The 14600-nt window shown below is 40.5% G+C and overlaps 1 protein-coding gene and 1 long non-coding RNA gene across 12 annotated transcripts in view; one reads left to right on the forward strand and one right to left on the reverse strand.

The window, feature by feature from the left end:
• Positions 1-14600, reverse strand: part of LOC307223194 — a 198980-nt gene that overhangs the window by 172011 nt on the left and 12369 nt on the right. The window lies entirely within an intron of this gene.
• The window catches only part of ANK1 (ankyrin 1), a 207357-nt gene that overhangs the window by 158439 nt on the left and 34318 nt on the right, over positions 1-14600 (forward strand). For all 11 annotated transcript variants that reach the window (XR_013842002.1, XM_079988979.1, XM_079988985.1 and 8 more), the window contains 4 exons: positions 11452-11548; positions 11950-12178; positions 12899-13024; positions 14357-14476. Coding sequence is in view for 10 of the 11 variants with exons in the window: in XM_079988979.1 (XP_079845105.1) it covers positions 11452-11548; positions 11950-12178; positions 12899-13024; positions 14357-14476 (572 nt within the window). In the remaining variant the exon portion in view is untranslated. The remainder of the gene's footprint in view (positions 1-11451; positions 11549-11949; positions 12179-12898; positions 13025-14356; positions 14477-14600) is intronic.

A 14600-nucleotide genomic window follows, 5' to 3' on the forward strand; every position in this document is an offset into this window, starting at 1 on the left:
ATTGGCTCCGAAGATCAGCAAAGTGGAGATCTGTCCCAAAACCTGTTCTGACCATAATGCTATGAAGATGGAAATGAAATTGATGCCAACTGACTTCCGGAGGCGGCGCCATCGGCAATGGCGGACTCCTTCTGAGTAAGAAGGGGAAGCTCCGCAGAAATCGGGTCTACCCGCTACAGCGAAGCGGGGACCCTTCCAAAAACTGCAGGCGGGTGAAGCCTGCGACCGTGGGACTCGGTGGGCACCTTTGCGCTCCCCCCGTTTTGGAAAGGGGCTCGGAAAAGAGCTCCGGAACAGGACGGGGTGCGTGGCGCGGTGCTGAGAGTTAATCGCTACTTCTGCGGAGTGAAGCTGCACAGCTGATGCCAGAGAGCGCTGACCTTTTTTCCTTTGAAAATTCGACTTCTAAACTACAACCCGTGAGTAAGAACTTGATAAAAACGGGAGATCAAAGGATTTGCCTCCTTTGATCGGCACAACGAACTTGAATTTGGCTCTGAAGCGGGAAGGCGCAAAAGGGAAGTCCGTCTTCCGATTTTGTAAATAGGATTAAGGCAAAGATTTTTGAAGCTAAGAACTGGGAAAAGTTGAGATACAAGGAGCTTAATTTCAATGCCTGTCAGAAAGAACCCCCCTCAAAGTTGGGGGGAGAGAAGAAACTTGTTGCTTGAGGGGGAAAAAGGGAGGAAATTAAGACCACCGCTTAACCCCTGCTATTGGGCTGCCAGAGACAGTAAGGAAAGCCCTGCACCATTTATTGTTACAATATATGGTTACTCTGTATTTGAACTGAAATATATTGAGAGACTCTTTTGCAACTGTTGCCTTTGACTGAACACAGAAGTAAGCCATTTTAAAATGAACATTGTTGCCAAGGTGCTCCCCTAGAGGAGGTCTGTGCTATAACTGGGGATTTTCCATTGCAGCTGGCTAGGAAATTTTTCCCATTACAAAAGAATCTGACTGTGAGAGTGACCTTGAGGAAGATAAAGTAATGGATCAACTCCAACCTCAGGAAAAACCCCAGGAAAAAGCTCCAAGAGTAAAAACCAGGCTGCAGCAGCGAAGACAATCAATTGTAGCCCCTCCAGTTACAGAAAAGGAAGAAACTGGTCAATCTGGGACAAAAGGTGGGGGCTCTGAAGAGACACTTAATGCATCATTAGATAAAATTTTTGGAGCATTGGAAAAACTGTCAGCTAAAATTGACTTAAATACTACGACTATCAGTTCTAATACACAGGCCATTGATAGGCTGCGGCAGGAATCTAAATTGATAAGAAGGATCGCAGAGGACGCAAAAGAGAAGGTATTGGCAGTAGAGGAAAAGATTCAGCCAATAAATAGACAACTAGAAGACCATAAGACGCAATTGTCCTTATTTGAACTCAGAGATAAACAGGCCAATCTAAGGATCAGAGCGGTCCCAGAAGTGGAAGAAAATAATTTGAGTGAATTCCTGACACAGGAATTTGAAGAATTCTGCAGCCTTGACCAAGACAAAGATTTCAAGATAGTGACTGCCTTTAGATTTGGTAAAGGTGGTAAAGGAAAAAAGAATAGAGCAAGAGACTTCCTGATTACACTCAGATCTAAGGAAGAGAGAGACAAAATATTGGGCCTGCACTACAAGAAATCATTGGAGATAGAGGATTCTAGGATTGAGATTTTTTTTTTATTTTTTTTAATAATATTTATTAAATTTTATATAACCAATAAAAGACATTCATAATAACATAATATTTTCCATTATCCACATTTCATTCTCAACTTTGGACTTCCTCACATCTCTTGTTCCTGCTTTCTAAACATAAATTTTACCAGCAAATTATTAACTTGATTTAGTTCATATAATATAATTTTCCAATATTTAATGTCTCAAATTTTGGGATTTAACATACTCTTATTGAAACTTAATCATAAAATATTAATTATCCCAAATTTATCTTTTCATCCTCCGATTGAATTTAAATTTATATTCTTTATAACTAGTTTGTTGAAGCCATGTTTTTGCTAATCTTACATCTTTCTTAACAATCATACAATTTACAATATTTTTGTAGATAGTCCTTGAATTTCTTCCAGTCTTCCTCCACCAGTTCTTCTCCCAGGTCTCGGATTCTGCCCGTCATCTCCGCCAGTTCCATATAGTCTATCAGTTGCATCTGCCATTCTTCCAGTGTGGGTAATTCTTGAGTTTTCCAGCTTTTAGCGATGAGTATCCTTGCTGCTGTTGTAGCGTACATAAAAAAGGTTCGATCCTTCTTTTGCACACTCTGACCAACAATGCCCAAGAGAAAGGCCTCTGGTTTCTTAGGGAAGGTATACTTAAATACCTTTTTCAGTTCATTATACATCATTTCCCAGAAAACCTTCACTCTAGGGCAAGTCCACCAGAGGTGAAAGAATGTTCCTTCAGCTTCTTTACACTTCCAACATTTATTATCAGACACATGGTATATCTTTGCAAGCTTGACTGGGGTCATGTACCACCTGTATATCATTTTCATAATATTTTCTTTCAAGGCATTACATGCCGTAAATCTCAAACCTGTGGTCCATAACCTTTCCCAGTCAGCAAACATAATGTTGTACCCTATGTCCTGTGCCCATTTTATCATGGCTGATTTGACCATTTCATCCTGTGTATTCCATTTTAACAGCAAATTATACATTCTTGAAAGTATCTTAGAGCTGGGTTCTAACAGTTCAGTTTCTAACTTTGATTTTTCCACCTGGAATCCTACCTTTTTATCCAACTTAAAAACTTCTTTAATCTGAGCATAATGTAGCCAATCTCGCACTTTATCTTTTATTTTATCCATACTCTGCAACCTCCAGTTATCTCCATCTTTTTCTATTATTTCCCAATATTTCGGCCATTTGGCCTCCATATTGAGTTTTTTCACGGCCTTAGCCTCCATTGGTGATAACCACCTTGGGGTCTTGTTTTCCAATAAGTCTTTATATTTCAACCAGACATTAAATACTGCTTTTCTGACAACATGGTTCTTGAAATTCTTATGTATTTTAGCCTTGTCATACCACAGATATGCATGCCACCCAAACGCGTTGTTGAATCCTTCCAAATCTAAAACATCAGTGTTCTCAAGAAGTAGCCAGTCTTTCAACCAGCAGAAAGCTGCTGATTCATAATACAACTCTAGGTCTGGCAGGGCAAATCCCCCCCTTTCTTTAGCATCAGTTAATATCTTAAACTTGATTCTGGGCTTTTTGCCCTGCCAGACAAATCTTGAAATATCTCTCTGCCACCTCCCAAAACACCCCATTTTGTCCACAATCTGCAAAGTTTGAAACAAAAATAACATTTTTGGCAATACATTCATCTTAATTGCAGCAATACGTCCTGTCAAAGAAAGTTTCAGTCTTGACCAAGCATCTAAGTCCCTTTTAATTTCAGACCAACATTTTTCATAATTGTCTTTAAATAAGTTCCTGTTCTTCGCTGTTATATTTACCCCTAGGTATCTCACTTTTTTAACCACATTTAATTCTGTCTCTTTCTGAAACCTTTCTGATTCTGAAGAAGTCAAATTTTTTCCCAAGACCTTAGTTTTTTGCTTATTAAGTTTAAATCCCGCCACTCGACCAAACTCGTAAATCAGTTGTAATACCCTTTTGGTACTTGGCTCTGGCTCCTGTAGGGTCAAAACTAGGTCATCTGCAAATGCTTTCAGTTTGTATTGTTTCGCTCCGACCTGGATACCTTCCACCCACCGGTCTCCTTTAGGATTTAGATTTTTAAAGACATCCCAAAACACCTATTGGACCTTAGGGCTAAATACAGAGACCTAGTGTACTTGCTGAGAAGAAATAGCATCATCTTTAGGTGGGAGTTTCCCCAGGGTTTGTCTTTTACCTACAAAGGGAAAAAGGTGAGAATAAGATCAGAGGAAGATAAAGTGAGATTTCTGAAAGACCACGAGGAACATCTACAAAAAGAGTCAGAGGAAGGAGAACCAAAGATACCAAAGCCAGGAGCTTTGGATACAGGAAAGTTACCACTGGGACTGGATAAACCAGAGAAAGTGAAACCACCAACAGACCAAGAACAATTACTGGGAGCAGTTGGAGGAACAGAATAACTACACAATGTCTTTGCAGGTACTAAGTTGGAATATCCGAGGGCTGAATTCCCCTGACAAGAGGAAGAGAATTTTTCATTTGCTGAAAAAGGAGAAATTGGACTTGATTTGTTTGCAAGAAACTCATGTGACCAGAACACACAGGAAAGTTCTAATCAATAAAAGATTAGGTCAAGAATTTACTTCATCAGACAAAGTTAAAAAGAGAGGAGTCGTGATTTATGCAAAAGAAAGCTTATCACCTAAATTTGTTTTTAAAGATGATCAAGGAAGATTTGTGGCAATCGAGATACAATTTCAAGGAGAGAAACTTTTGATTGTAGGGATATACACACCAAATGAGGGGAAATCAGAATTTTTTAAGAAACTGCATGAGACACTGTTGGACTTTATGGACCACAATATTATCATGCTTGGAGATATGAATGGAGTGGTTTCGACAAATATGGATAAGTCAGAAAGACAAGTGGTGACCAAAGATGGAAGACTACCGAAAACTTTTTTTGAAATGACAGACAATATGGACTTAATTGATACTTGGAGAACTAAGAACCCCCTATGTATAGAGGGAACTTTCTTTTCTGAAGCCCAAAAAACTTGGACTAGAATTGACCAAATCTGGATAACCAGAGGACTGGTTCCCAAGATTCAAAAAGTGGAAATTTGCCCAAAAACTTGCTCCGACCATAACCCTGTGAAAATGGAAATGAAAGTAATATCGACTGGCTCCTTCAGATGGAGGATGAACGACACCTTGTTTAGAGACCAGGAAATTATTAAGAAGGCCCAAAAAATTATGAGAGACTATTTTGAGATAAATTTGAAGACTTCTGTGGAAAAAAGAGTAATTTGGGACGCTAGCAAAGCCGAAATGAGAGGATTTTTGATCCAGCAGAATGTAATAAAAAAGAGAACTCAAGAGGAGAAAAAAGAAAAGATCTTGGGGAAAATAAGAGAAGGAGAGAGGAAACTTAGATCTAAACCGAAGTCACAAGAGATCTTAAGAGAAATTAAGCTCTACCAAGTACAATACATGAAAATGATAAACCAAGAGATAGAATGGAAAATTAAACAGATGAGACAAAAGACTTTTGATTCAGCGAATAAATGTGGGAAGTTGCTAGCATGGCAGTTGAAGAAGAGACAAAAATTAAACACCGTTACTAATCTTGAAGTTGATGGTAAGAATATACAGAATCCACAGGAGATAAGAAATTGTTTCCAGAGATATTTCAAACAACTTTATACACAAGGGTCACAGAATGAGACTGAAATTGACCAATTTTTGAAAATTAATGGATTACAAAAAATCTCTCAAGAAAATAAACTACTTTTGAATTACAAAATAACAGAACAAGAGGTGGAAGGTGCCATTCAGAATATGCAATTGGGCAAATCTCCAGGGCCTGATGGATTAACCTCCAAATACTATAGAACCTTGAAAGACTACTTAATTCAACCACTAAGGGAGGTTTGCAATGAAATTATGGAGGGGGGAAAAGCGCCAGAGTCGTGGCAAGAAGCCTACATCACACTTATACCGAAAACTGAGACTGAGAAGACACAGCTTAAGAACTACCGTCCCATATCCCTGCTTAATGTGGATTACAAAATTTTTGCAGATATTCTAGCTAAAAGATTGAAAAAAGTATTAGCTGAAATGATACATAAAGATCAGGCTGGCTTTCTCCCTGGTAGACATTTATCTGACAATATGAGGAATGTAATTAACATTCTGGAAAAGTTACAAGTGAACATTAATACAGAAGCAGTTTTGATATTTGTAGATGCGGAGAAAGCCTTTGACAATATTTCTTGGAGTTTTATGAAGAAAAATCTTCAGGGGATGGGGGTAGGACAAAATTTTGAAAACGGTATAGGTGCGATTTTCTTCCGAGCAAAAGGCCAAACTGATAGTTAACAATGTGGTGACAGAAGAGTTTAGGATTGAGAAAGGGACACGACAAGGCTGCCCAATTTCCCCATTGCTTTTTATCTCGGTCCTGGAAGTTTTGCTAAACATGATAAGAAGGGACCACTTGATACAGGGTATCCAGGTCGGAGTTAAACATTATAACCTTAAAGCCTTTGCAGATGACCTTGTATTGACACTACAGGAGCCAATAGCTAGCACTAAGAGGGCCCTAGAATTAATCCAGGAATTTGGTCAAGTGGCAGGATTTAAATTAAATAAGTCAAAAACTAAGGTTTTGGAGAAAAAATTGACGCCAATTGAGAGAGAAAGGTTTCAGAAGGAGACAGATTTAACATTGGTAAAGAAGGTAAAATACCTGGGGGTGAATATGACTTCTAAGAATGTTAATTTATTTAAAGATAACTATGAGATATGTTGGTCAGAAGTGAAAAAAGATCTAGAAATTTGGTCGAATTTGAAGCTTTCCTTGCTAGGTCGAATTGCCTTTATTAAGATGAATGTATTGCCGAGAATGCTGTTTTTGTTTCAATCTTTGCAAATTATTGACAAGATGGGTTGTTTCAAGAGGTGGCAAAGAGATATCTCTAGATTTGTCTGGCAGGGCAAAAAGCCCAGAATAAAATTTAAGATACGGATGCTAAAGATAGAGGGGGGTTTGCCCTGCCAGATTTGAAACTTTACTATGAATCAGCAGCTTTTTGCTGGTTGAAGGAATGGCTACTTCTTGAGAACACAGACATCTTAGATCTTGAAGGTTATGACAATGTATTCGGGTGGCATGCATATTTGTGGTATGGCAAGGTTAAAGTACACAAGGCCATTAAAAACCATATTGTCAGGAAAGCATTGTTTAATGTATGGTCGAGATATAAAGATTTCCTGGAAAGTAAAACCCCAAGGTGGCTCTCACCCATGAAAGCAAAAGCTTTGAAAAAACTTAATATGGAGACTAAATGGCCAAAATATTGGGAAATTTTGGAACAGGAAGGTGACAAATTGAAATTGCAGAGTTATGAGAAACTTAAAGATAAGGTGCGAGACTGGCTACATTATTTTCAAATAAGAGAGGCCTATAACCAGGATAAAAAAGTGGGTTTCCAGGTGGAAAAATCAAAGTTAGAGACAGAATTGTTAGAACCCAATGCTAAGACATTATCAAGAATGTATAATTTGCTGTTGAAATGGAACACTGAGGAAGAAACGGTAAAATCAGCTATGATAAAATGGGCACAAGATATAGGATATAACATTATGTTTGCTGACTGGGAGAAGTTGTGGACCACCGGGATTAAATTTACGGCATGTAATGCCCTAAGAGAGAACATTATGAAAATGATGTATAGGTGGTACATGACCCCAGTCAAGCTTGCAAAAATATATCATTTGCCCGATAACAAATGTTGGAAATGTAAAGAAACAGAAGGTACATTCTTTCACCTTTGGTGGACGTGCCCAAGGATTAAGGCTTTCTGGGAGACGATATATAATGAACTAAAAAAGGTACTTAAGTACACTTTCCCTAAGAAACCAGAGGCCTTTCTCCTGGGCATAGTCGGCCAATTGGTGTTAAAGAAGGATAGAAATTTTTTTATGTATGCAACAGCAGCAGCAAGAATACTCTTCGCAAAGCATTGGAAGACACAAGACCTACCCACTCTGGAAGAATGGCAGATGCAAGTAATAGATTATATGGAGATGGCGGAAATGACTGGCAGACTCCGAGACCAGGGAGAAGAGTTGGTGGAAGAAGATTGGAAGAAATTTAAAATTTATTTACAGAAATATTGTAAAATTTTTGAAAGTTAATGGCATTGAAATGAACTGAAGGGGTTCTAGCAACGAGGTTAAAAATAAGATTGGATGGATAATTAGACAAATAAATTGGATATGAATTTGCTGAATCAATTTGTAACAGGGATACAAAAGAGGGAAATGTGAGGAAGTCAAGAAAATAAGTGAATCAAAGATGAGAAGCAAAAAGAGGGATTTTTGTGTTTTTTCTCTTTTTTTAAAATGTGTTTTTCTTTTCTTTTTTGAAACTATTTTTTCTTTATTATTTATGTATTTTATAATTTTGTATTTTTGTGTATTTGTTCTTGTTTTTTCTTATGTTTGTTGTCTTTTCTAAAACTTAATAAAATATTTATCAAAAAAAAAAAAAAGAAATTGATGCCAACTGGTTCCTTTAGATGGAGGATGAACGATACCTTGTTTAGGAATGAAGAGGTGACCAAGAAGGCCCAAAAAACTCTAAGAGACTATTTTGAAATAAATATGAATACTACAGTGGAAAAAAGAGTAATTTGGGACGCAAGCAAAATGGTTATGAGGGGATTCCGAATACAACAGAATGCAATTAAGAAGAGAACTCAGAATGAAAAAAGGATAAAATCCTGGGAAAAATAGAGGACGGAGAGAAGAAACTGAGAGCAAAACCAAAGTCACAGGAGATTCTGAAAGAGATAAAGTTATACCAAGTACAATATACAAAGTTGATGAATCAGGAAATAGAATGGAAGATCAAACAGATGAGGCAAAAGACATTTGAATCAGCAAATAAGTGTGGAAAATTATTGGCCTGGCAAATGAAAAAAAGACAAAAACTGAATACTATTACGAATTTGCATGTGGAAGGAAAGAATATACAGAACCCAGTGGAGATCAGGAAGTGTTTTCAGAGATATTTCAAACAACTTTTTACACAGGAGAAGCAGAAAGAAATAGACATCGATCAATTTCTGAAAATAAACGGACTACACAAAATCTCTCAGGAAAAACAGCTAATGTTGAATTATAAAATAACGGATCAGGAGGTGGAAGGGGCCATCCAGAATATGCAATTAGGTAAATCTCCAGGACCAGATGGTTTGACTTCAAGATATTACAAATCTTTGAAAGAATGGCTAATACAACCATTGAAGGAAGTCTGTAACGAAATATTGGAAGGGAGAAAGGCACCAGAGTCGTGGAAGGAAGCTTATATTACACTTATACCAAAAACAGAGACTGAAAAGACACAGCTTAAGAACTACCGCCCCATATCGCTGCTCAATGTGGATTACAAAATTTTTGCAGACATCTTGGCTAAAAGACTAAAAAAGGTTCTAGTAGAAGAAATTCATAAAGACCAAGCGGGCTTTTCCCCGGGCAGACACTTGTCTGACAACACGAGGAATATAATTAATATTCTAGAAAAATTACAAGTGAATATCAATACCAAGGCAGTTTTGATATTTGTGGATGCAGAGAAAGCCTTTGACAACATCTCATGGAGTTTTATGAAGAAGAATCTACAGGGGATGGGGGTAGGCCAAGGTTTTGAAAATGGTATAGGTGCAATTTACTCAGAACAAAAGGCAAAACTAATTGTGAACAATGTGGTGACAGAAGAATTCAAGATTGAGAAAGGGACACGACAAAGTTGCCCAATCTCTCCATTGCTCTTTATATCAGTCCTTGAGGTTTTGTTAAATATGATTAGAAAGGACCAAGAGGTTAAAGGTATACAAGTGGGAGTTAAACAGTACAAACTGAAAGCATTTGCTGATGACTTAGTGTTGACTTTACAGGAGCCAGAATCTAGTACTAAAAGGGTATTGGAACTGATTCAAGAATTTGGACAGGTAGCAGGCTTTAAGTTGAACAAGATGAAAACTAAGGTTTTAGAGAAAAAATTAACTGTGAATGAGAGAGAAAAGTTTCAGGAGGAGACAGGATTAACATTGGTTAAGAAAGTGAAATATTCAGTTATGATTAAATGGGCACAAGATGTTGGACATAACATAATGATGGCTGACTGGGAACAGTTATGGACCACAGGTATGAAATTTACGGCATGTAATGCCCTATGAGAAAACTTAATGAAAATGATTTACAGGTGGTACATGACACCAGTCAAGCTTGCAAAAATTTACCATTTGCCCGATAATAAATGTTGGAAATGTAATGAGATTGAAGGTACATTCTTACACCTTTGGTGGACATGCCCAAGGATTAAGACATTCTGGGAGATGATTTATAACGAAATGAAAAAGGTATTCAAATATACCTTCCTGAAGAAACCAGAGGCCTTTCTCCTGGGCATGGTCGGCCAACTGGTGCCAAAGAAGGATAGAACATTTTTTATGTATGCAACAACAGCAGCAAGAATACTCATCGCAAAATATTGGAAGACACAAGATTTACCCACCCGGGAAGAATGGCAGATGAAGTTGATGGACTACATGGAATTGGCAGAAATAACTGGCAGAATCCAAGACCAGGGAGAAGAGTCGGTGGAAGAAGACTGGAAAAGGTTTAAAGACTATTTACGGAAATACTGTAAAATTAATGAATGTTAGAAAAATGTTGGAATGAAGTTATATGGCTTTAGTAGAAATGTTATAAGGAATTAAGGATAAATAGATTAATAGAGTATTAAAGGGAAAATAAGGTTAGAATGTGTTAAGATAATTATAGGATTAAAAATAGAGGAAGAAGGAAAGGAATTGCTGAAAAAATTAATAGAAGTGGAATACAAAAAGGGAGGTGTGAGGAGGTCGCGGAAATAAGGGAATGAAAGATAAGATATTGAAATTATTTGATGTGTTTTAAATTGTGTTTGTTTTGTTTTGTTAGTTTAATGTTAGTGTTTTGTTAGTGTAATGTAGTGTTATTTGTATTGTATTGTATTGTATTGTATTGTATTGTATTGTATTGTATTGTATTGTATGGTTTTTATTTTTTGTAGTGTTTAAATTGTTGGAAAAGGTAATAAATATTATTTTAAAAAAACAAGCCAGAATATTCTCCAACTGCAGAGCCGGCCCCTTTTCTTCAGGACTTTGCAGCTGAAGTGGAAACTGAGCATGCCAGCGGAATGAAACACTGGCTCAGTTCTCCCCCTTCCCCGGTGGTTTCTGCCTTTTCCATTTTAAGTGCTGTGTGAACATTCAAGTGTTGAAAAATTCATTTCCCCCCCCTTTTTAATTAATGTACTCAAATGCAAAACTGTGCTGTGCACCTGAGGAGGTTCTTGGGGCTAAGGGCCACCAATCAGTGCAGCCAGGCTTCTGCTTAAAGCCTCCCGGCCCCCAGAGCTCACGTCCAGGGCTGGCTTGGGCCCGCTGGGACTGCTGAAGTGGAAGGTAGCCAGGCCAGTGCCAGGCAAACCCAACTTCCTCTAGTTTGTTTCCCATCCTCTTCCTCAGAGTTCTGCAAAGGCAATGCTAGAGGAGCTTGGCAACCAGCGACACATTGGGCTGGTTGGAGAGCAGCGTGAGGTTGGACCTAATGGACCAGCCTTCCCGGCTCAAATCTGGGAAAGTGCATTTTGGACTGAAGGCTGCGAGGGCCCTTCCAGGTCAGTCGGCCTGCTCCAAAAACTTCCTGTGCACACCTGTGTGCTTTCTCCCCACTCTCTTGTCTCAGGAGGAACAGCGCCAGCGCAATGGGAGGACATCACAGGGACCACAAAGCTTGTCTATGCCAACGAGTGTGCAAACTTCACCACCAATGTTTCTGCCAGGTGAGCCTGAGGGGCCATTTGGGGGAGTTGTGTGCATTGCACCTCAAAGTGACAATTAAACTGGCATAGCTTTGGAACATAGAAAAAGGTTAACCAGAGGCAGACCTGTTTAGGGAAGTTTTTAATGTTTGACGTTTTAGCGTGCTTTTAATATTCTGTTGGGAGCTGTCCAGAGTGACTGGGGAAACCCAGCCGGATGGGTGGGGTATAAATAAATTGTTGTTGTTGTTGAAAGTCTGGGAAATAGCTCAGCTTCCTAAATTTCTGGTTACGGCCAGGTGGTGCGCCTGTGGCTTCTTCCATGTGCCCAGGTTCTGGCTGGCAGACTGCCCGTGCACAGACGGCCAGGTGGTGAGCCTGTGGCTTCTTCCATGTGCCCCTTTCCTCTTCCATGTGCCCAGGTTCTGGCTGGCAGACTGCCCGTGCACAGCCGAAGCCATCCATTTTGCTACGCTGCTTTACAAAGAGCTGGCGGCTGTGCCCTACATGGCCAAGTTCGTGGTGTTTGCCAAAATGAACGAGGGCCGCGAGGGCCGCCTGCGCTGCTACTGCATGACCGACGACAAAGTGGACAAGACGCTTGAGCAGCATGAAAACTTCGCTGAAGTGGCACGCAGCCGGGACATTGAGGTAGCTCCCCTGGTACCTGGGGCCCTGCCCTGCTGAAGCTCTTGGCTGAGGGACAGGCCGCCGTTTAGAAGGAGCTTTTTAAGTGCTGTCATAGCCCTTGCCTATTGTTAGTAGCATTAGAATTGTACATTGCAGTGGTTTCCAGACAGTGATTTGTGACCTTCATTCAAATGGTTTGTAGTGTGTCTGCAAAAATGCAATTAAGAGCGGTAGACTCGTAATCTGGTGAACCAGGTTTGCGTCTCCGCTCCTCCACATGCAGCTGCTGGGTGACCTTGGTCTAGTCACAGTTCTTTGAAGTCTCTCAGCCCCACTCACCTCACAGAGTGTTTGTTGTGGGGGAGGAAGGGAAAGGAGAATGTTAGCCGCTTTGAGACTCCTTCGGGTAGTGATAAAGCGGGATATCAAATCCAAACTCTTCTTCTTTACAATTGCTACAACAGGCAGAAAAATTATTTAGTGGCCCTCTAAGACCCTCAACAATTTTAAAGGGGTTTGCTGGGGAGGGGGAGTTTTGCTCAAATGCCTCCTTATTGATTGATTGATTGATTGATTGATTGATTTAAAAAACAAGCATGCCAGAGCAAAGTACCTGCCCAACATGGCTTCTAGGATGGCCTTAAACCTGTGCCATGACAGCGTTTCATGATGAGCTGCCATTTCTGGAGGTGGAGCATAACCCTTCCAAAGGCTTGGAGACCTTACTGCCTGTTTCTGCAGGTGGTGGAGGGGATGCCCCTGCACACAGAGCTTTCTGGGAACCTGGTGCCCATCAAGAAGGCCACCCAGCAGCGCAGCTTCCTGTTCCAGTCGTTCCGGGAGAACCGCCTGATCATCCCTGTCAAGGTGAGAGGCAAGGGGGTCAGCAGGATGCTTTTGGAGTAAAAGCGCTGGGCTCTGATCGACCAGCCTGCTGCTGCTCTCACTTGTGATGCCACTGAAATTCATCATGATCTGGTTGGCAATCATGTTTTCCCAGCTTGTTTGCTTGTTTGAATTTATATACCACCCTATATACACAGCTCTCAGGGTAGTTCACAGAATAAAATCAGAATATAAAACCACAAAATACACAAAATAAAAACAACAACAACCCAATAACCCCTCCCAAAAAACCCACACTTTAAAAGCTTGTGGTGCCCAGATACAGGGCCCAGGCCTGCTGTTGGATGAAGTGGAGCAGCTGCTTCAGGTGGCAGGAGCTGGAGGGCAGCACACCCACACCTGCTTCCCGCTGCGCAGTGGACAATACCCTCCCATCACCAGCGTGGAAGCACAAGCCAGCGGTCCGTCCTGTCCCTGCAGTGGGGAGCAGGTGCCATCTCCCCCTCAGAGAGGACATGGCTCCAATACATCACAAGTCCCACATCGCTTTGGCTCAGGACCAGCGCCCCACCTAGTCTTTCTCTCGAGCCCACCTACAGGCCAGGAGATGCGTGAGGAACCTGCGTCCAGTTGGTGTTGGTCTCCCCATCTGTTCAGCTCCTTAAGGAACTCTGGAAATTGTAGCTCAGTGAAGGGAGCAAGGTGTGGAGGGGGCCAAAAAAGACATCGCAAGCTTGGAGAAAACTTGGAGCACAGTTTCCAAACACTTGTTGAGAAAACCCATCAGCACCTATCCTGACTCTGAGGAATAGATCACTCCCGTCCATTGTTCTCCTCACTTCCTGGGTTATAGGGAGCCTTCAGTCCCATTCCTACAACGGCCCCACTGCCTACTGGTCCGTTTCCAGGCACGACTCAAAAGGGCTGATGATGGCCCATAAAGCCCTGTGAGGCTTAGGTCCAAGCTCTCTGAAAAACCACATTCCCCCCTTTTCTCGGTCCTGCCACCCTCACAAGCCCACTTGCATGATAATAATTCTCATTCTAGGAGGCTTTTGGGAACTGACTGCATTTAGTGAAAGGGCTGGTACTGTGCTGTTTTTATTGTAATTTGCTGCATGTTTTTAATCTCTCTCTTTCTCTCTCTCTCTCACACACATATTGTTTTAGTTCAATAAATGTATAATTGTTTTTAAATTATTGGGTTTCAAAAAATGTTTTTAGTTGTTTCTGTTTTATTCGTAAGCTTAACTGAGTCCTTGTCAGGAAGAAAAGCTGCGTAGTAGTAGTAGTAAATAATAATAATAATAATAATAATAATAATAATAATAATAATAATAATATTGGGGGCAGGTGCGAGACAGCAGCCGGGAAGCCAGCGGCTCCTTGTCCTTCCTCCGCAAAGCCATGAAGTACGAGGAGCTCCAGCATGTCCTCTGCCACCTGAACATCACAATGCCGCCCTGTTCCAAGGTGAGTCCCACCTGAGCATGTTATTTATTTAGTCGTTAAACGCAGGGCTTTTTCCCCAGGAGGAACTTGCTGGAACTCAGTTCCGGCATCTCTCAGGTGAGTTCTGGTGGCTGTCAGGTGCGCA

Source organism: Podarcis cretensis, assembly GCF_951804945.1.
Source record: "Podarcis cretensis genome assembly, chromosome: 8".
Classification (NCBI taxonomy): Eukaryota; Metazoa; Chordata; class Lepidosauria; order Squamata; family Lacertidae; genus Podarcis; species Podarcis cretensis.